This window comes from Pan paniscus, chromosome 5 (assembly GCF_029289425.2).
Source record: "Pan paniscus chromosome 5, NHGRI_mPanPan1-v2.0_pri, whole genome shotgun sequence".
In the NCBI taxonomy this organism is placed as follows: Eukaryota; Metazoa; Chordata; class Mammalia; order Primates; family Hominidae; genus Pan; species Pan paniscus.
Genome location: NC_073254.2, coordinates 129,794,837 through 129,818,298, shown reverse-complemented (window position 1 = coordinate 129,818,298; position 23,462 = coordinate 129,794,837). Strand labels below are relative to the sequence as shown.

The following is a 23,462-nucleotide window of genomic DNA, read 5'->3' as shown; positions in this document are numbered from 1 at the left end:
CCAAACACTGCATGTTCTCACTCAGAAGTGGGAGTTGAACAATGAGAACACATGGACACAGGGAGGGCCTGTTGGGGGTTGGGGGACTAGGGGAGGGATAGCATTAAGAGAAATACCTAATGTAGATGATGGGTTGATGGGTGCAGCAAACCACCATGGCACATGTATACCTATGTAACAAACCTATGCATTCTGTACATGTATCCCAGAACTTAAAAGTATAATTAAAAAAAAAAAAAAAGTAACCTGAATGAACTACTGTCCCTCTCCAGGACTCCTTATAAAATCAGAGGATGGAATCAGATGATACCTAATCATCTTCCAGTTCTCAGATTTCATAGTCTTAATACACTACACAAGCACATGCACACACACACACACTCGTGTGTGCACACATGTGTGCACATTATGGGGCATCCTGAAAATGCCATCTTGCACCTCTCCACACAAGTCTGATTATCCCTTTGTATCTTTAGAAGTCATTATAGAGCGGCTTTGGGAATAAATAAGTATGTGAATAATTCAGATTACACCGATTGAGTTTCTTATTATGGGTCTGCAGGGAAACATGTCCAAGGTTCCAGATAAACAAAAATAAAATTAAAGGTTGAACAATAAACCTAATAAACAATAAACTAAATTAAATCACCTACATGATTTATAAACAAACCAGTAACTGATTCTGTTATAGCATGACAAAGTCTAAGAAGAGTTAAAACTGTTTAAAACAAGTAAAAGCAAAATCTTTAGGCCAATAGGAATAATAATGAACAGATAAGCTGTGCAAAACAAAGTTACTGGGCCTAAGAAACTTCAATATAATTTTATGTAGAGCTGTCAAAAAGACATCTAAAATTACATTTTTTATTTTTTTCTATCTGTTAAACATTTACTGAAGCTTCTGAGATTATCAGAACGATTTTCCTAGCTCTATTCTATTATCAAAAATAAATGTATTTGAGCACACTAACTCTATTAAATGTACTTTTGTATTTTCAAGTCACATAATAAATGAGCTACCAATTTAGTTATTTATATTTTGAAATAAGCCTAAAAGTTTTATTGTAAAAAAAACTAATACATTTCTCTGATATACAATGCTTAAAAAGCATGAATTCATTTTATTTTGACATTAATACATTTTTAACATAAAGAGTAAAACAAAATCGTTAAGAAAGTCAAGATGGTCTCAATTACTTTTCTGAATAAGGACAGGATACATTTTATTCAGACATTTCAGGATTTAATTAGGATTTTGGTGACATCACACATACGGAATAGAAACTGCAACCCTTTAGTAATGGATGTAAAACCATCTTATAAAGAGTTTTTTGCAAGTTAACAGAAAGTGGGTTTGAGAGGCAAGATTTTTAAGAATATAAAAATTTCTACTCTTTCCAAGTAAGATCAAACCACAATAGTTGTCTAAAATCATAGGATTCTAAAAGTAAGTTAAATATAAAAACAAAGCAAATCCTCTTTTAGAGCTTCATGTATTTGGAAACAATAGGCAAATGCAAATCAGGAAATCATGGTTCTTCTCCAGTTATGTTGATTAAGGGACTTCAAGAGCTAATTGCCTATGGGAGGAAATTCTCTCATTAAGAGCTTCAGACATTTGGTAGCAGTAGGGAATCTAAAAATCAGAAAACCATGGTCCCTTGTAGCCTGTCCTTCTAACACAATGTGTAACTCAACTAATAAGGACAGGAGTAGTTTGTCAGTTGGGAATATCAAGGGATTCTGCTCAGAACTCTGAGCTGCTACACCTAAAACTGAAAATAAACCATAGTAAAGTAAAAACTTACAAATATTTATCATTTGCCTTGCCATTTGCTCCAATTTGTTAACCCTTGCATCTCTCCCTCACAATTACTGCATAAAATTCCTAAAAGAGGTAAAATTGTTGAATGCCAAATATTCCTCATTCATAATTTAATGTTATTAGTATCACGGTACGGACTGGGGATACAAAGACAGATGGGCCTTGCTCTCAAGAACTCAAAGTCTCTTTATATTAGTTTTAGATTAACAATACCACATAGTGGGTTCCATTTACAAGGACTTTCTGTTCCCATAAAATTGGGAGGGATAGCAGAAAGATGTTTATAAAATATGAGCAGATCTTTAATTATGAAAATAGAATGCAATTGATTTCCAGAGTATGATTTCTCAAATTTCTTCATAAGACCCTAAGGAAAATAAGTAATAATATTAAAATACTTAACGTGGAAAATTGCTTATATAATACTAAAAGATTTGTTGGTAAATTTTAAACACAATTTGGACTTAATGAAGTTTGAACTTTTTAAGGTTCTGAGTAACATGCAAAGGGCAGTGTGACTATATTTAAATATAAAATTGAAATGTGTTTTCTTGTATTTCAGCCAAAAGTTTATCTTAACTGAAAAGACTTCTAGTATATGCTCAGAGAAGACAAGGGCTATAAATACATCATACCTGGACACTCATCTTCATTGTACAAAAGGAATGGTTGTCAGGAAGCCATGGTGACACAGCACAAGGCTCAATAATCACTCCATCTGCCCCAAATCCTCCCACTCACCTTCCATACACAAAACTGATGATAATTTGGTAAACTAACAAAATAATAAAGGTTAAACCACTAAAAAATGTGGTTCTTGTATACAGAGCAAGGAAAACCAATGAGTAATACCCCTCATATGACCACATCAGATATCCAAATCTGCTCCCCCAGATTAACCTGCTTGCTCATGTAAAAGGTAAGAGTGTCTTATGAGACAAAAATACATTAAAAACCATAAAGTCTTCATCTCTATCAGTCATTAAAGAATGTTTTCCCTTTAATCTGACAAGAATCCATAGAAAATGTTTAAACCACATATAAATAATCTATTTAACTTGGGCCCCTTTAGTTTAGAGAAAGTTAAAGAAATTTAACTTGCGATAGTTTGCTGAGAATGATGGTTTCCAGCTTCATCCATGTCCCTACAAAGGACATGAACTATCAAACACAGCATGTTCTCACTCATAGGTGGGAACTGAACAACGAGAACACTTGGACACAGGAAGGGGAACATCACACACTGGGGACTGCTGTGGGGTGGGGGGAGGGGGGAAGGATAGCATTAGGAGATATACCTAATGTAAATGATGAGTTAATGGGTGCAGCACACCAACATGGCACATGTATACATATGTAACAAACCTGCACGTTGTGCACATGTACCCTAGAACTTAAAGTATAATAAAAAAAAAAAGAAAAAAGAAATTTAACTTACTTGCTTTTTAAATCAAGAGCCGAGAAAACCCAAATTATTGAATCTCTCTAATCTAAAACCACTTGAGGCCCAGACATATCATCTTAGGTTTCCCATTATTGTCTGAAACTCACCACCTTAGCCCCCAAACTTGCCCTTGTTGTATATTTGCTATCCTGGCAACTTGCCACTATAGCTGGTCAACCAAGCTATAAAACCCCTGGCCTCTCAAATATTCCTGAAACCCAATCCACTAACAAGTTTTGAGAAGACTTACAGATTCTACCTTTGTAAAAGAATACCCCATCTCTATTTCAACTGCCAACAGCAGACTCCAATCACTTTCTTGTCCTGATGTTTCCAACAGATATGTTGTTTATCGCCCGCCCTGCCTCTAATCCACTCTCCACACTACTTCCAGAGTGACCTTTCCAAAACGCAAATGTAAGCCTATTGCTCCCCTGATTAGAACAGAGCTTTTAGGATAAAGGCAATACTCTCTCCCTTAGCATCTCTTCCTGATCTTGTTTCTACCTGTCCCTTGGATTAAACACACAGAATTATGTATGGTTTTCCAAAAGTGGTGCAACAGGACCATCTCCCCATGTGAAGGGGGTACCTAAGCTCTGACATGAGCCCATGAAAGCTCTCGTTCGTGGTATGCTTTGTACTCACCAAAATAAAACGGGCAATATGTTAAATTGTAAAAAAAAAAAAAAAAAAAAAAAAAGGCTTTTTCATTTTGACTTTCAGCTGGGAGCTTCTTACTATTTTCTTCCCTCACATGCTTATCCCAGCTCCCAATTCACTGGAAATAATGGAAGCCTATTTTCCAAGGCCTGCATTTATTTTATCCACTATGGATGTATCACAGAAACCACTTACTCCTCTTCTCTTTTTCTAATTATCCCCAACAGGAGTCATTCACATGTCTTTCATTCATTCAACAAACAAAAAGTGCCTAGATGCCAGGAACAGAGCTAAGTTTTCTAATTCTTGTGGATCCAGAAGAGATGCATTCATATAAATCCAAACGGTGAAGTCACTCACAGTAAGAAATACATGTTGCATGGCAAACTGGTACACACATGCTAAACTTTTGCACAGAAACACAAGTTTCATGAAACAAGACTTATTCATAATATGTGCCTTGTGGTCATACTTTATATTGTATTCAGTTCAGTGCTATTTCATTTCACTGCATAGGCCTACTAAATTAATTTCACAACTAATTTTCAGAATTGTCCGAAAAACACTGACCTAGAATATGTATGGCAGGAACTTGTGTTTGGGAGTAATTACTGTATTTTTTTAGAGCTATAAATACCCTGGAGGGGATACAGAAAGGACAGTGAGGGGGAAGGAAGAAAAGCGAAAGGAAGGCAAAAATAAACAGGGAGGGGAGAAAGAGTAATTAGAAATAGAAAAGATATCTGGAAAAAGTCAGAGATGGGTAGAGGAAAAGAGAAAAGAAAGTAAATGTCAGGACAAAAGAGGAAGAAAGCCTATCTTGGTAATTTCTGGAGTGAGAGGAGAGGTCACATCCCAGTTTCCTTGGGCTGAGGAGCTCTTATCACTTATTATCTCCGCCTGTGGAGGGAATTAGCTGATTAATCATTGATCACTGCCTCCAAGCTGTTCTAATCCTTAAATGTTTGAAGACTGTATTCCAGGTGTTTGGAAAAGATAACAAGAATTATCCATTAAGGCAGAAATACTTATTCAGCTTGCTGCACAGAGACCACAGCAGTATCTACAAAGTTCCAGATGAAATCAATGGAGGTGGGAGGTCCTGGGTGTGACTTGTATGTGAAGAATGTGTTACTGAAAATTAACATCATGAAAAGTAAATGAAGTTGAGTTAATCGTGGCCATTGTGTCATGCCCATCTCATCAGTGTGAAGAAGTGCTCTAATTCTGTGTAACAGCATGCTCTGATCTGTAAAACACTTCCCCTGGTAGAAGCCCACACCGAAGGGCATTCACCCAGTCTTGAATGAATACCACTTTTTATGAGAGATTCTTAGGGGATAAATGCGACCGTATGGTCCTAAAACTGTAAGCGCACTTATTATTATTTTTTTTTGAGATGGATTCTCGCTCTGTAGCCCAGGCTGGAGTGCAGTGTCAAAATCTCGGCTCACTGGAACCTCCACCTCCTGGGTTCAAGCAATTCTCCAGCCTCAGCCTCCCGAGTAGCTGGGATTATAGGCGCCTGCCACCATGCCCGGCTAATTTTTGTATTTTTAGTAGAGATGGGGTTTCATCATACTGGTCAGGCTGGTCTCGAACTTCTAACCTCAGGTGATCCACCCTCCTCAGCCTCCAAAAGGGCTAGGATTACAGGTGTGAGCCACCACGCCTGGCCAAGCACACTAATTTACCCTGCATTACATGTCAGCTTATCCTGCGCTGGAAGAGTCCTAAAATACATGGTATTTATACAAACTGTATTATATTTTGAACCATTTCTTAGAGGTGATTTTTAAATGAGACATATTACTAGAATAGGTGAACCATAGAAAAGCAAGCACTAATGATATGTGTTCATGCCTTTTCAACCTACCACTGATTGGCTTAGTTAAAATCTCTCAAGAACTCATAGGAGTGAAAACGAGAACGTGTTGGTCTTGCACGAATATAGTGAATCACTGCCTGGCCCCACAGCACCTGCCTGCCAGGCACAGCAAGTCCTGCCACTCCGGTCCTTCTCACCTGGCATTTGGTCACAGGTGCAGTAGAGGCAGACTAAAGGGGAAAAAATGCTAACAACTTGGTGTGCTTATTTTTTTTTTTTCTCTCTCAGAAGGCAGCAGGGGAACAAAAAAACAGGAGGGGCAAAGGGTTTATAAGGAAAAAAACACAATAGAGAAAGAACTAAAAAGTGTTCAAGGATGCCCCCTTGAAAACCAGTGGGACATGGACGGAGCATTCTAGGGATGCTCATGGGGCCTCAGCCAGGCCCTGATGGTCATGGGTGTGATGGGGGATGAGAGTCAGTGCATTTCAGTAAATATTTACTGAGCACTCAATTTAAGTTACTGTTCTAGAGACACAAAGATGGGTTGCCCTCTAAAAATGTATAACCTTGTAAGATTATAATAATATCAGCAACACTGTTCCAGTGGTGGCTAATCAACCTCCATGCCATGTTACCAAATCAGTCAAGCAAAGTATGCTTGCCCAGGAAACTTAAGTGTGTCTACATTAGGGACAGTATGCTAGGTACTGAGGAAAGAATAAAGGTATGTTCTCCTTAAGTATTTTTTAAAACTCAAGATCAACAGAGCAGAAATATTAGAATTTCTGAATATTTCTGAATATAGAGGTGTCTAAAAATCCAGGTCATGTCAGATGCCCAAAATGAGGTCTGTTAATGCTAATAATCCAGCATTGCTACCCCAGTGATTGGAAAGCAGCTGGCAACAACGGGCATTGATAGCTTAGTGATGGAGATCATGGGCTCTGGAGCCATCCTGTGTGGGTTTAAATCCTGGTTCCTCTACTTGCTAGCTGTATGACCTTGGGCAAGTTACATAACTTCTCTGTGCCTCAGTTTCCCCATCTGTAAAATGGAGATGATAATAAGATCTACTTTATAGGGTTATTGTGAGAACTTAGAACAGGCTATGGTACACAGAACAGTGCCCATCACACAGTGTGTTCGGTCAATGTTGGCTGATGCCCTTTCTCCCTGATCACCACCCCTACACTCAGGGAGTGGTTATGACTCACAGGGAGGTGTCCCACTCACACAAACTACAGCTTAGGGTGCCTGGGCTGACAGTACAGACATTGACCAGTTTGGGGTTTAACATCCACTTCTAAGCAAAGTCCTACAAGACCGTGGTTGAAAGTGTCCAGCTGCCCATTCATGTCTCTGCACGCTCATTTCAAGAGCCCCTGTTCCACTGGCTTCTTGCCAATTATTTACTGTCAATATTTTTTACATTTGGTGTTATAAATATCTCATATTTAGAAAAGAAAAAAATGGTTTCTTCATGATTTCAAGAAAAACTGAGTAAGATTATGAACTATCCAGAGATGAGTAGATGCATATGTGTATGAACTTGAACTTATTATGACTCTTAAATATACTAGAAAATAAAACATAGCAAGAGGAGAATTTCAAGAATCCCATATAAATGTAATTTCTCTTGGTTTGGGCATAGCTTTAGAAATCTAAAAATGAATAGTCGACATTTTAAGAACCTGACTACAGTTTCAATTTAAAGCACGTCCCTGTGCACACGTGCGTGCACACACACACCCCCCAAAAACACCAAAAACATTCTTGGGCAGTTGCCATGACAACGTAATGCTGAGCTACCAAGCTCTTTGTTATCTTGCTGAAGATGCTGTGTAAAAACACCATTATGACAGATTCTTTACTAATTAAGTGGAAAAGGTTAAAGAATTCTAGATCCACGTGGTTTTCATCTGTGCTAGGACTCACAGGCAAATACTAAATATTTTAAGAAAAAGAATGCGCAAGTAGTAACTGTAAGATCAATTACAGATCAAATCAGAAATAATGTTGAGAAAACAGGGGGGAAATGTTTTGTTTTTATTTTGTATGCTATGTTCATTTCATCATCTCCTCCTAAGTTGTATCATATTATTTTAGTGGAATAATCACTTTGTATAATACAATTTGGTTAATAGAGTCTCTTATTTTACTAGCACATTTAAATAGTTTCCTTCCTTGGCCATATCTATTTCAATTCATTTGAGAGCCCATAGTTCCATATGCTAAATAGTTATAACAAAACAAAGTGGTCTCTAAATTAATAGGGGCTTATATGCCAAACAAAAAAAAAAGAGGAAAAAAAGAAAAAATAGTGTTGGGGAGAGAAAGAAGGATAAACAGCATTTTTGAAGGCTGTGATAAAATATGGTCTGGGGTTCTTTCCACTTCTCTGATTAGCCATCTCTGTTTCCCTTGTAGGTTTTTCTATGTCTCTGTCTCAGCCATTAGACCCAGATCCCTGCCAAGATCAGCTGCAGACTGTTCTCACTGTAGTCTCACTTCCTAGGTAGTCTTATCCTTAACTTATCCTTGACTTTCATTATTACTCATGAGCATTTACATCCCCAACCCAGGTTCTCTTCTGAGTTCCAGATTGGTTGATCCAACTGTCTCCTAAACTTCTCCACTTTGATGCTACATTAAAGGCAAACCAGGTCCTCTTGCAGTGCTCCTAACCTCAGTGAATGGCAGCTTTAAATGGTCCTAACACAGACATATTCAATACCTATATGTTGAATGAGTAGGCAAATGAATGCATGAATCAATCAAAACTGTTACACAAACCAAAAAACCTAAGGGTCATCCTTAATAACACCCTCTTGTTCCCCACTCTCTGAGTCAGGATCCAAGTTCTGTCCATTTCACCACTTAAGATTATTTTCCAGATCCATCCCATTCTCAAAATCCTCACAGTCACTACTCTCTAAAAGGCTTTTGCTGTATTACTGTAATAGTAATTACTATGAGCCATTACTAATAGTAATTACTGTGAGCCATCAATTAAGAACCTGCAGATGTGAGACACAGAGAAGTTAGGCAATCAATACCTATTCAAATAAACAATTAATTGATCAAACTGATAAAATTGATCAAGAAAAAGGAAGAGAACATTTACTAAATGTCAAGTGTATGCCAGACACTGATCTAGATGCCTCACATATACTACCTCACTGAATTTCCACAGTGACTCATTTTTTTTTTTTTTTTTGGAGACGGAGTCTCACTCTGTCACCCAAGCTGGAGTGCAGTGGTGCAATCTCGGTTCACTGCAACCTCCACCTCCCGAGTTCAAACAATTCTCCTGTCTCCACCTCCTGAGTATCTGGAATTACAGGCACGCACCACCATGCCCGGCTAATTTTTGTATTTTAAGTGGCCACCGGGTTTCATGATGTTGGCCAGGCTGGTCTCGAACTCCTGACCTCAGGTGATCCACCCATCTCAACTTCTCAAAGTGCTAGGATTACAGGCGTGAGCTACCATGCCCCGCCCACAGTGACCCATTTTATGGAAGCAACTCAACTGAGCATATGGCATCAGGGAGCCTCTTCTGGTCACAACCCTTTGCTTTGTTAGGTCCCAACAAGCAGGCAATAATGATGAATATGAAGAGGATGATGATGGTGATCACAACTATTTCAGAACGTATTCTAGACACTACTCTAAGCACTTTGTGTACATTATTTCATTTGAGTCTCATCACTGTCCTACAAAGTAGGTGCTATTATTCCCTTTTGCAGATGAGGAAACTCAACAACACAGCAGTTAAGTCATTTGCTCAAGGTAAAAAACTGGGAAGTAGTATGATTTGAACATAGTTCCATTTATTTAAGATTTCACAAAACACCTGTTTAACTTACAGCAAGTTATTAGAACTGATGGGGATATACAGCTAGAAGAGACAAATCGATCCATATCCTCAAAGGTCTTGTATTAAACTTGAGCATGTCTCCAGGATCAGAGCTGTTTCACCATCCCACTTCTACCCAGTGGAGGGCAGAGTTCATGGTTGGAAGCCTCCAACAATGCCAAACCCACCTCCAAAGATGCATTTCAGGACCATTAGGGCTGCCAACCTCTTCCCTATCCCTCAGAGACCCAGTTTTCCTCAAGTAAGGTACCACAAGGAGACACTTTGGTGCTTATACTAATTTGGTGACAAGAGTGAATCTTTTTCTTAAAAAGTCTTTAAAGAAAGCCCTATGAGTGGCATGAATACAAAGATTTCTTTAAAGATCTAATCTAGTACTTACAGTTTTATAACTCCATCTGAGCACCTAGAACAGGGCTGCTGGCTATTGTCTTGTTTATGTTGACTCTGCCCCAGCTGAACAAATCTACAAATTACAATGGATAAGAGTCAGCTAAAGAAGGGAGTACTTGCAATTAATTCAGTAGATCACACAAAATGGTGTAAGCTTTCAAATTTCAGTAGTATGCTTATTTCAGAAAAACACCTAAGAGTACTGTATGTAACATAAGACTTTGCCTGATTTTAAAGTGGGCTTGTTAAAAGTAGGAAAAGGGATTCTACTTAAAATGTAAGTCATAACCATGGATAAAAGAATGAAATCAAATGTGCATGCCATTGAACTTCTATTAATTTAAACATGGTGCAGAACTTGAACAGAAATGTTCCTGAAGCCAGGAAGATGATCTTGCAGAGCCTCACACATCTAAGGGTGACAAATATCTAATGCGTGGAATGCAGGAAGCATGGGGGGAAGCATGCAGGATGGTGCTGGCAGTGAGACAAGTGACATGGAAAGGGCAGGATCAGGCTGGGGATCCACCTCCTGAAGCAGGGACACTGCTAAGAGCCGGCCACAGACTAGGTTTCCTCTGGACCACAAGAATCCCCCCACCAAGTACTCTAGCCACTTCAAAGAGGAACACTTTCAACCAAGGATGGGGAGACCCATTGATGAGCACAACGGCCATAGGACCTCTTCTGAAAGGTCTTGAACAGCACTTCTCAGACTTGAACAGCACTAAGGCAGGCTTTGAGCTAAGAGCCAGAGGAAATGGCCTGGGCCAGCTCAGCAGGCAGAGAGGATACCCAGCAGCTTTCTGGAGTGCATATCTGCTGGAAGCCTGCTTGGACTGCATGGATCTGTCTTTCCTTCAAGGATACGGTTTTGTAGTTTTGTTCTAATTTGCCCATGGGAGGTTACAGGGCAGGACTGAAGAACTGATTTCCAGGCCACGCGCAGTGGCTCATGCCTGTAATCCCAGCACTTTGGGAGGCCGAGGCAGGCGGATCATGAGGTCAGGAGATCGAGACCATCCTGGCTAACACGGTGAAACCCCATCTCTACTAAAAATACAAAAAATTAGCTGGGCATGGTGGCATGCACCTGTAGTCCCAGCTACTCAGGAGGCTGAGGCAGGAGAATTGCTTGAACCCATGAGGCTGAGGTTGCAGTGAGCCGAGATCACGCCACTGCACTCCAGCCTGGGTGACAGAGAGAGACTGTCTCAAAAAAAAAAAAAAAAAAAAAAGACTGAAACCAAAAGAACTGATTTCCTTTCCATTTTTTTAACTACTTAAAAGTATTTTCTTTGAAGACTATGGAAAAGTTTACAATTTGTTTTTCATTAGCTTTTTTAAAGGTCAAGAAAGTGTTACAGAAACTACCAATTATTGTATCATTAGAGTGCTAAAGAAAAACTTTCAAACAGCTTACTTTTATCCAACTTTATATCTTCAGCAAGTAAAAAATGTTGATCCATTTTTTGGGAAGAATGCTACATAGTACTGATTATTTGTACAGAACTTTAAACTTCTTAAATCAGGTGTACAATCACTGCCAGAGTTTTCTAAAAACTGGCAAATGTATGAAGCTTTGAGGAAGTAAGTAGAAAGCTTTCAGGTCTGGTAAAATAGCAAACCAAAGATACTAGAAAAGGTGAGGGAAAAGGAAGACATAGACAGCGGGGCTCAGCAATTAGAATAAAACTACAAAACCGAGAAATCCTTAGGAGTCCAAAGGTGGGCAAGGCCTAAGGTAGGAAAAACAGGCAGAAGAATGGGAAGCTGGAAGACAGGCTGCGGAAACCACTTCTAGCTGTGCGACTTCCCTTCTCCACAGTGTTCTGTGATAGGCCAGGTGGGAGCTGTTACATGCAAGCCAGGCTAGGTCACTGTCTACTATGTGCACAAACATAGCCAGCCAACTGAGTGCAGAAACGGGGTGGCAGGGGCACCTGCCAATTCAGCGCAGAACTACCTGGGCTCTAGCCCTGCCTTGAAACTCTCCCCTTTGGATCAGAGGAGGCACTAAGAAAGCTCCAGAGCCTAGTTGAGCCAAAAGTGGGTGCCAATCAGTCCCTGAACATCCCTTGGTCACCCTCTGGCACAGTTACCCCACAGATACTGATGGAGGGAGGATTCCTCTGCCTACTGCAATGCCCATGGCAGATGGAGAGGGGAGATATTCCAGGGCAGGCAAGGCAGTAGGGGCAGTGTGCCCACAGGAAGGGGTGCTCACAGGGAAAGAATGGTCAGCCCCCTGTTTCTCCCCTTCCCCCAAGGTCTGCATCATAAGCAGAGGCAGCTGATTATGATCAAGAGAACAAAAAGGAGGGAACAGCCTAAAATCCCACGGTACCCAGAAACACAGGATATGACTGCCGGATAAGGCACTAAATGGCTCTACTTGCTGCGCTATTAGCCCATAAAAGGGGATAATATCTTTTTAATCTACTACAGAATTGCCTAAAGAACAAACAAAACAGTGTAAACTGTTATACAATGAAAGGAGGTATTATCTTCAGAATATCAAACACAGAATTTTATTCTAGGACATGGGTTCCTCCCTCCCCTGAAGTAACCCCTTCAATCCTTGGCACATACACTCATTCCCTCTGCAATAAACAAAGTCATATTACTCAGTCAGTAACTTCAGATAATTCATTCTTCAGGCCACATGGTTTGTAAAGGCCCACTTCAACTACTACAGAGTTTGGCTACAGAGTTCTGGCAGCCATGATGAATAAGTACTGTGTGTTTGTGTGTCAGAGTAAGGAGGGTGTGGCTGTGCTCTGATGACTAAATTGGCTTCCAGTCAATGACGCATATTCAAAAAAGTGCAAGTTACAGGAGCTGCTTTGGCAGTCAGGAAATGCTGTGCATTTTATATTTTATATATTATAGAGTAGTTTTTATTAATTGAAATGAAAAGCTGACAATATCTAATTCAATGGATTCTGTAAATGAAATGCCCTCATTTAAAAATAACTGAAGATCAGTGCTCATTTTATATTATACAATTTACATTTTACAGACACATTTACAAATTTGTGTAAGTGGAACTGTATTCATATGCAATAATCAAGTCTTCTAAATCCATGTATTAAGCTGAGGAGGTGTTTGCAATGTTCTCATCAGGTTCGTGGGGATTTCTGAGTGAAGGATTCTTTTAAGAATCTGCTAAATCTATCTTCTCAAAAGGACACACATACACACGAAATTATGCACATGATTTCAGGGAATGCCTTATGGGTATCCCCTCCTTTCAACTAGATTTGCCTAATAAAGGCCTATAACATTGTGAATTAGCACCCTATTATTACTGTTTTCTTTTTCCTCCTCAGTCACCACTCCCACCAGCATCCAGGACCTAAAGTGATGCAAGGTCCTCATTTGTCAATATCCCAGATTTATTTTGTGAGAAGGGACTTTGATCTTGAGGATTTAGAAATGCAGGAATGTACTGGTACTTTGGTTTGTAGTTTACATATGAGCAGTGCAGATACCTGCATGCATCATAAATTTTTATCATTGAGGGGCAGAGTCTCAGGCATTTAGCACTTTAACTCTGTATATAAATCAATGTTTCAGAATTTGACCGCCTCAGTGCTGAAACTGCATTTTAAGTGGAATTCATTTTCTTCTGTATTGTTGACTATTTTCATTTCTTAAAAGTTATATTAGGCTGGACGCAGTGGCTCACACCTGTAATCTTAGCACTTTGGGAGGCTGAGGTGGGCGGATTGCCTGAGCTCAGGAGTTTGAGGCTAGCCTGGGCAACACAGTGAAACCCCGTCTCTACTAAAATATAAAAAATTAGCCAGGCATAGTGGCGTGCACCTGCAATCCCAGCTACTCAGGAGCCGAGATCATACGACTGCACTCCAGCCTGGGCAACAGAGCAAGACTCTTGTCTCCAAAAAAAAAAAAAAAAAAAAGGTATAGTAGTTAGAAGTTACTGTAATTATAAATATTCATTTTTCTTTAATATCTACATGAAAGTATCTCACCTTGAATAAATGGAGAAATCTTCTTCTGAGAGGCCATCTGAGAGGTTAATTCCATATAGCTCCTTCATGGGTTGGACCACATTCTGGGGTTTAAAAAAAAAAAAAGAAGAACCAGGAAGAATTTTTAGACATATAGCATATCAATAATTTCCCAAAAAAAATGAAACTGTGAATTTTTCCACAAAAGCAATCACAGTGCTTCTTTAACCTGTTCATTAAACTTCTTAGTTGATGGTTTTAAAAAATTTTGATTTCTATTTCTGCTAAAAATAGTTTATTCTAGGATTTTAAAAAGCTGTTAAATAATTACTAGGTGTTTTTGTATAATGCAGGAGTTGGCAACCTTATCCTGTAAAAGGCCAGATAGCAAATATTTTAAACTTTTTTGGGTTATGCTGTCTCTGTTGCAAATACTCAGCTCTGCTGTTATAGTGCAAACGTAGTCACATACAATGAGTAAAAAAACAGGCATGGCTGGATTCCAGTGTAATTTTATTTACAAAAAAAGGCATCAGGCTGGATTTGGCCAATACGTCATAGTTTGCCAACTTCTGGAACATGGATTCAGCTCTTGTATTAACACATTTTTATTTGCCTTATCTATTTCTAAATGAGTTTTGGATATTTCTAGAAATCAAATTTCCCCAAAGCTAGAGTTAGTCCTTTTGTTGCTTATTTCTATTTGTTTCCCCCAATCTATCAGTAATATTGAATTGAACAGGATGAATTTCCCATTGCAGCCATTCAAACATTGTGAAGGCCACGTCTAAATCCTGTGATCCAACAATGTGCCCAGTAAGAGAATAAATGGACCTCAAGCGGATGGGCTGATCAAAGAGGGCCAGAATTTACTTGAAAATTCTGAAAGGATCAGAAATTCACCATTACACATGCGAGCAAAAACACCAATTTTATTTTGAAATGAAATAAAATCATGTAAATGCTAAATGTATTCATCTTATGCAGTGCCTCAAACACAACAGTGAGATAATGTGACATTTTCTTGCTCTCAGCCTTTTAACTGAAAGCGGAGTTGTAAAGATCATTTTCCAGGGCTTCAGGCTGGATGCCACAGGCTTCCCTCCCCCGCACCTCGGTCACTTTGGCACTGTCTCCTGCATCAGTCATCTTCACGGGAGTGGAGCGCTGAGACACAGAGCCCTCTTCTTCCCGATCAGTCCCAGAGTCATCCTCAGAGCTGCTGGACACAGCCTCCTCGCTGGGGGGCGGCGGGGCGCTGGCTGCCGTTTTCCGCTGTAATACAGCTTCTTCTCTATTGCTTTTGTTTCTTTTAAAAGAATAATATGGAAGTGAAGCATCTTTAAACTAACCCTCAACACCCACTGTCTATCACTCTGTCCCAAAGCCTTAGGCCTAGTGAAGCATAAGAAAATGACTGTGACACTAGCTTCTGGATTCAGGTTGTGCTACAGGGAAAAGGTTCATATTTCTCCATGTCCATGCACTGACCTTATATGAATATAAGCCCTGTTATAAATTCAAAAAATAAATGAAAATTACTTGCAGAGCGTGAAAAAATCTTCTCACCACTTGGTTACCATGCCTTCCTTTGGTAACTGATATCAATATTCTCAAAACTTACCCTACAATTATAGAAGACTGTATGTTTGGGATATTATTACAATTAGCTGTAACTCATAAAAGGTCCAAGAAAAAGTGGGTAGCCAAACCTATGTATATTTCTCTCCCTCCTATAAATTTTTTATCAATCATAGTGTATCCAAATAATGAACAACTGATGAACATAAACTACATTTTAAATTTTATTGTGTTATTAGTAAACAAGTGTATTTGCTGAACATTCCCTTTAATAGTAGGGAATAGAAGGGGGGAAAACCCTACACTTATAAAAGTATTTACTTTCATTTTAATGCCAAATTGGAAGAGTAGTAAGAATGCTGTTTTTTAAATTCAGAAAACCATTTATAGTAATACTTTTTGCTTTATGAAAAATGTTTAATATTTCACTCTTTAAAAAGTTCTCTATAAGGAGCTAAAAATACCATAATATTTTGAAATGTTCTAGGAAAGGAAAATGCAGTTTTATGTGACCATGAGTTAGATATTGCAGAAAACAAGCAGTCTCTGACCTTTTGCAACTAAAAATTAAAGTTGGTAACGTTTCTGTGACACACACTAATATAGCTGGTCATTTACTTATTTGTTCTGGGAATTCCCTGAATTCCAAACTCCTGAAGACCTTCCTTCTTTTAAACTCCTCATAGCATCTGGTCAGGGCTTAACATGAGCTATTTAAAGGCTACATATAAAAGCCACAGAAATAGTGTTTCTGGAAAATATCAATATATGTCCCATTGGATAAATCACACATAGCTAGAATACAATTAAGATTCCATACAATTAGGACTCTGTATCGGCAGTCTGGCTGGGGTATGTGGCCAGAGTCTAGAAGAAATCTGTCACTGAGACTAGGCAGGTCAGTGGAAGGGAAAGAGGTTCTCATGCCAGGAAACAATACATTTCACTCCAGTCTCTTAAGCATGAAGATGCAAACACAGTATATCTTCTTCTTTACTGGACTGAATAAAATAATAGTCTCCCCCCAAATAATGTTATAGCAATGCACAGAAAAATCTATTAAGTTCCGTAACAGGGTATATTTGCTTTTATATTACTGAGGATGCCAACAAAATAAATATAATAAATACAAATTTTTACTTAACTATTTCATGTTGGGAAACAGAGAATGCTGAGTTATTTATAAGACATCATATCTGTCACCTGCCTTTATGTCATCTGTTATATTCCCAATTTAAAACAATAAAATGCACTGTATTGCTGAAACTCCCATAAATTCTACTTTCAGTATTGAACACCTTAGTGATCCCAGTGTTATTAATAAACTATATATGACCTGAAGTTATTAGTTTTTGGTGGAAATCATATTGCAAGTACTATTCTTTTACACAAATCTTTAAAGTTTCGTTCTATACACAAATCTTACCCCAATACTGATTTTCCAGTTTCATCTGGTTTACGCACAGTAAATGGACTTGGATCAATTCCAACGGTCTTAGGCATAAAGTCACTAAAGAAAGGTGAAAACACAATTACATATGAATTACTGTCCATCCAGATGATATTGGCTTCCATCTCAGTTCACACTCTTACAATATTCCTTCTTAACTCTAGGAGTTACATATTATATATTCTGAGCCAACTGCTCAGGGACATAAAACCATGAATTAACAGTACTAGATAATTTCAGTGTTATCAGTCTTAATTGTGAATTCTCTATGATCACGAGGCCCAGTAGGGACATAAAACCATGAATTAACAGCACTAGATAATTTCAATGTTATCAGTCTTAATTGTGAATTCTCTATGATCACGAGGCCCAATAGGGACATAAAACCATGAATTAACAGCACTAGATAATTTCAATGTTATCAGTCTTAATTGTGAATTCTCTATGATCATGAGGCCCAGTAGTTTTGAATTTAAGTATCATCTACTATAACAGTGTTGACATCTGAACTTCTGCTAAGATGTATACCATCTGGTTAATCTGGTTATATATCATGATTAGTTCTCAGGTAAAATTTAAATTCCTAAAGGCCAATGACAAAACACTAAGCTGTTCAGTTTCATGGACAACATTTTTAAGCTATACCACCTAAGGAGGTAGACATAATGATCAAAAACACAGTGGTATGAACTGAAATATCAACATCTACCTCATTAGGCTGAGGTTAATTCATTAAAATACTGCCGGAACACTTTAAATAGACACTCTTTTAATTTACCACTTACTGAGATAAGCTAAAGCTTCCACATTATGCAAAGGCCACCTCACCATTACTGCTGAAGCCAGACCAGATTCCACAGTAGATGCCAAAAACGCAACAGTTCCAGGATTTCTGATGGATAAGACTCCTGGCTTCTGGCAAGGACACTGCTCCAAGCGTGTGACTGAATATCACATTATTTGAAGGAAAAGAAAGTAATCTTGATTCTGGCCTAAAATAGCTATTTTAACATTTGAAAATGTTTCAAAGATGTAACTGGCTTAAATTCTTTTCTTTTTGAACATACACAATTGATCCTTTTCATTTGCACATTCCATGTTTGTGAGACTGCTTGCTCACTAAGGTGTATCTGTAACCCCCAAATCAATCCTCGTGGTACTTTCACAGTCACTGCAGACATGTGCATGTACAGAGTGGTGAAAACTTTGAATCCCTTGCTTATGTTCTCAGCTGAGGCTGAACAAGGGGTACTCTGCTTCTTAATTTCTGCTCTCCTATCATAAATGAGTGTCTTTTTCACAGTCTATTTGACACCATGTTTTTCACATTTCTGGTGCCTTTTTTGGTGATCTTGCTATTTAAGATGGTCCCCACACATAGTGCTGAAGCTGTTTAGTGTTACTAAGCACAAGAAAGCTTGGATGCACCTGACAGAGAAAACACGTGTGTTAGATAAGCTTCATTCAGGCATGAGCTATAGTGCTGTTAGCCATGAGTGTTATGTTAATAAATCAACAATATACAGATGCTCCTCAACTTAGAATGGGGGTTACATCCTGACAAACCCATAGTAACTTGAATATGTATTTAGTACACCTAACCTACTGTACATCATAGCTTTGTGTAGCCTACCTTAAAAGTGCTCAGAACATTTACATTAGCTTATGGTTGTGCAAAGTTATCTAACACAAAGCCTGTTTTATAGCAAAGTTATTATAAAGAATTTTGAATCAAAATTCAAAATTCGAAGAACAGTTTCTAGCTAATGCATGTAACTTTTGCACCATCGTAAAGCTGAAAAATCGTAAGTTGAATCATTATAAGGCAGGGACTGATTGTATATTAACTACGTTTCTGTCTTTAAACAAAAACATACACAAAACTAGGTTATGTATTGATTGGTTGACAAATATGATGTGACCAGAGGCTCTCAGGAACCTAATCCTGTATTTCCCTTAGAAGCAATGGTCCAGTATTTACTAATTCAGTGTTTGCAATGACTTTATAGAACACAGCTACCACAAACACAATTAACTACAGTAAGTCCTCACTTAACGTCATTGATAGGTTCTTGGAAACTATGACTTCAAGTGAAACAATGTGCAGCAGGTCCTTAAATAATGTTGTTTTTTCCGACATCATTTCATTTAAAGTCAGTTTCCAAGAAGCTGTCAAAGATGTGAAGTGAGGGTTTATATGTATATAAACACATATACCTAATGTCATTTATCTTTTGCTAAGTTGAAAACTTCTACAAATGACAAAGGTCTCATAGTTAAAACTGCTAAACCTTAACAAGTTTACTTGAAAAATCAAGCAAGTAAGAATTTCAAACTGTTCCTAACTATCTGAAACTGAAGCAAAATGTAGAGTGATTTCTAGGAAACAAAACCACAGAATATGTTTCTATGTACCACACAAAGTATAAGCATATAAATACCACATCTGAAGAAAATGTGAAATATAAAAAATTAAATTTTAGTATAAAATATAACAAGTAATTTTCTTTGCTCGATTTTCTTATTCTGGTCCCAGCGTTTTTCCTAAAGGGTCCCATCAAATTCTAAAAGAGATACAGAAAATGAAATGTGTCTGAAGGTGAGAGACTAGGATGGAGAGAGAATGGAAACCATGCCACATAAGTTATGGAAGAACAAATGAAGGATATTTACCCTGAAAAAATGAATATTGCTTCCTCAAATATCTTGAGGCAAAAGAGAAACTAGATTTGTCCTATGACTAATAATAATAGTAATAATAATAGCTACCATTTATTAATCACCTGCCTGTACCAGGCACTACAAAGGCACTTGCGGGGCATGTGTGTGGGGGGGAGAGAGAGAGGAGAGAGACAGAGAAAGACAGATTAAGAAAATAATGCTCAGGTAAGTTGGATAATTTTCCCAAGGTCACACAGGAAGTGGCTGAACTAAGATGCACATCCTAGCCTTTCTAGTACCAAAGATGATGCTTTTCCCACTAATTTATGTCAACTCTCAATTTCTATGTTCAGTGAAAAAACTGAGTTTATTCCAAATGGCAAACTAGGACTAATAGGAGGCAGATTTCAACCTATCAAAGGGGAGAAATCAACTCCAACTGTCAATAGAACAATAGAAGGGGCTGCCTCTTGAAGTAGTGGGCTCCCCATCACAGGAGGTATTGAAAGGTGGACTACCCACCTGACAGAAGGCCTACAGAATAGATTTCTGGTAAAGACAGACATATATATACAAACTAGGAAAACTACAGTTCTCAAATACTTATGGTATCAGAATACACACAACATACCGTGCTGAGCTTGTCATAGCCAAGCAAAAGGTATCATCAAAGCTGCTCAACTCATATGGCCGAAAGAACTCATTGTGGATATCAATCTCTTCTTCATATTTGTGGAATTTCTTCACTATCAACTTCTTTAAGTTCGCAGCACAGATAACTAAGAGAGATACTGCATGTTACTTTTAAAGTCTGAGATTATATCAAGCAAACATTTCCATAATATTAACTGTGTTCACAGACAGCACTGTGATAAGCTCTGTGCGGGATACAGCCCTGACCGAGGGTAAGCTCCTGCCTCCAACACTTACACAGTTAGAAAGGAGATGAGATAGATGCATAGAAAATACAATGCAAAGCTGAGTTCAACAAGCTCTAAGGAGCCAGGAGGGCCTCACGAAGTCCAATGGGAGCAGGGAGTTATTTAGAGGAGGCTCTTTAAATTCCTTTTTGCTCTTAAATAAATGCCCTTTGTGTTTTAGCTAAAAATTGTACAGCTTTTTCCCTAAGTTTCCCTTTATATTTCAAATTCTGTTAATAGCCACTGTTAGTTAAAACCCTTTCCTTTCTCCCAGAACAACTAAACCTTTTCAGCAATATGAGTAATGATTTTGCCCAGAATTTCAAGTTACAAATACCTTCCAAAATGAATTTATAACTTAATAAGAACCAAAAATACTTTGTAATCTTACTTTCTGGCCTTCCCCACCCAAAGTTGGGATGCTGAAGCATGACTAGATGGAGTCCTCAACTGGAGCATTCCAGATTCGCAGGAGATCTTGCTAGGAACCCTTTACCAAATGGAAAATGAGCTTGCTCAAGGTCAGGGGAGTTAGTAACAAAGCCAGAACTAAGCTTTATTTAAAATTTGGCAATTATTTAAATTTGGAAACATCATTCTAATGTATTATACACTTGAAGGTATTCCTTTAACATAGAATGTTTCCTGCCCCTCTGACAAATTAATGAAATTTAATTTAAATGTGACTAAAATGTACTTTTATACATGCATCTGTACCTTTTTTCACTGCTTATTAGCACAGGAAAAAAGTTTTAAGTTCTCCTTGTGAATGGGTCCTTACTTCCTCCGCATTCTCCCAAAACATGTAGAAATATAAACTGTACTAGTTTAAAGTGATGAGCCGATATATCATATTTTACTGACTAAATATTTGACAGACACATAATAATTGTAAGACACAATACAAGGTATTGGCCTACATAGATAAAAAGAAGTATAATATAATTCCTGCCCTTTAAAAAGCTAAGAGATGTTATAATATCCTATCTATTAAAGCAGCAACATAATACTGAACAGCCATTCATTTGTTTCTAATAAAATACTATGTGCAAAGGATTTAATGCTTCAAGTTCATTAAGGTATAATTCCAAAATATGTTAGTGTAAAAACTAAAACACAAACAGTTACCTACCTTCATCATAGGGCAATGGTAAATGCTTTATCACCTCTGGAGTCCACCAGTAAGTATAACTATAAAATAAAAATTAAAAAAAAAAGATGAACCAAATGTAAATGTTGGTTTTCTAAAATTTACTGGATAAAATAATTTATATGGTCTATAGTAACATGTTCCTACTTCAAAGTTAATATTTTTCTTTTTAAAACATGTTTGCAAAGCTTTTGACACAGTAGGTCTTCAACATGGTAATTCCCTTCCCAACTGCTTTCTTCCTTCAACTATGTTGCAGATCTACAAAAATGCCATGAATATACCTGAGAGTCAAGATGCTCTGATATTATTTACTTTTAGCTAAAAAGGATTAGAAGGTAATAAGCTGACTCTATGAACTGCTGTTAACTTCTCCCAGGGACTGTGCCTACAGTGACTTACTCTGCCACCAGGTGAGTAGTGGGACCTTGACCCAAGTCCTACAACCAGGATTCCCTTGCGTGTAGTTATCTGATAGTTAGAATCTACTCTGCTGTATAGTACACACCTGTGTGTATAGTTAAAACAGTTAAGCAAAATCATTAAGGAACGAATTAGACAGTCCTAATGAACAAGTTCCCTTAGAAAGCAGTATAGACCGTTATTCTTTAACTGTAAATATGTGCTACTTGATTACAGAAGCTAGTCAGAGTAAGAGTAAAGAATGTCACCTGTCTGGATTTCTGCTAGAAGGCTCGTCTGCTATAAGCAAAGAATCTGAAAGAATCCTAAGTGGCCTTCTCTCTGAACACCTAATTTAATTCTCAATCAAATTCTAATGAAATGAATATTTAGAGGAAAAGGATATATGTCAAAGTTCATGAGAGCTAGGGAGGAGAAGAATTTTTTAAAAATCAGATTTCTAAAGATTAAAAAAAGAGCCTATAGCCAAAAATTGCTAAAAAGAGATTTTAATATAAATGAAAGGCTTTCTAAAAATATAAAGCTGAAATTACAATCTTGAATAATCCTGATTATGAAGCAACGGGAAACTGGCAACATAGGGAACTCTCCTAGAGATGGCAAGCAGAATACACAACCACTAATGATGAAAAAAGGAATATGAAGCCTAATGAATTGTGTGGGGCAAATCACTGTTCTAACAGGAAAGGTTCCTAAAGTTTTGTTTTAGACTGAAGTTATGCTTTACAGCAGTGCTACTCAAAATTCAATGTGCATGTAAATCACTTTGGGATCTTGTTAAAAGGCAGATGATTCAGTAGGTGGGGCCTGAGATTCTGCCTCTATGACAAACTCCTGAGCAAAACCAAAGGGGCGGATCCTCCAACCCCTTTTCAATAACAAGGCTTTGAATATGAAAAGAACAGAGCAAGGATAAGGCTCTTGCTTGTGAAGAATTCATTCAGTCATTCCACATTTATTAAGCACCTGCTATGTGTCAGACACTGCTCTATGTGTTGAAAGTGCCAAGCTGAAAGCAATGACAGAGAAAGTAGAGCTACTTAATTCCAGTACTGTTTCTATCCTCCCTAGCCATAACAAGTTTCGCACCTGAAAGAAAAAACACAAGAGGGAGCTGTGTATAACCCAGAAGACAGAAGGAGGCGCTAGAGCGTCTCTACAAGAGGCTAGTGTCCCGGTGTAGCTGAGATCTATAATCTTTACGGAACAGTGAAACATGGAGCTGATACTGGAAATGGGCCAATGCAGTCTTTAATTTTTACAT

General features: G+C 38.0%; 1 protein-coding gene across 2 annotated transcripts in view; it reads right to left on the bottom strand.

Moving 5' to 3' along the window:
- Positions 1 to 23,462, bottom strand: part of FIG4 (FIG4 phosphoinositide 5-phosphatase) — a 135,599-nt gene that overhangs the window by 18,509 nt on the left and 93,628 nt on the right. For both annotated transcript variants that reach the window (XM_003805509.4, XM_055114039.2), the window contains exons 17-22: positions 21,758 to 21,816; positions 20,337 to 20,484; positions 17,021 to 17,104; positions 15,127 to 15,322; positions 14,035 to 14,117; positions 10,026 to 10,109 (exon numbers count right to left, since the gene is read on the bottom strand). In XM_003805509.4, the coding sequence (XP_003805557.4) occupies positions 10,026 to 10,109; positions 14,035 to 14,117; positions 15,127 to 15,322; positions 17,021 to 17,104; positions 20,337 to 20,484; positions 21,758 to 21,816 (654 nt within the window). The remainder of the gene's footprint in view (positions 1 to 10,025; positions 10,110 to 14,034; positions 14,118 to 15,126; positions 15,323 to 17,020; positions 17,105 to 20,336; positions 20,485 to 21,757; positions 21,817 to 23,462) is intronic.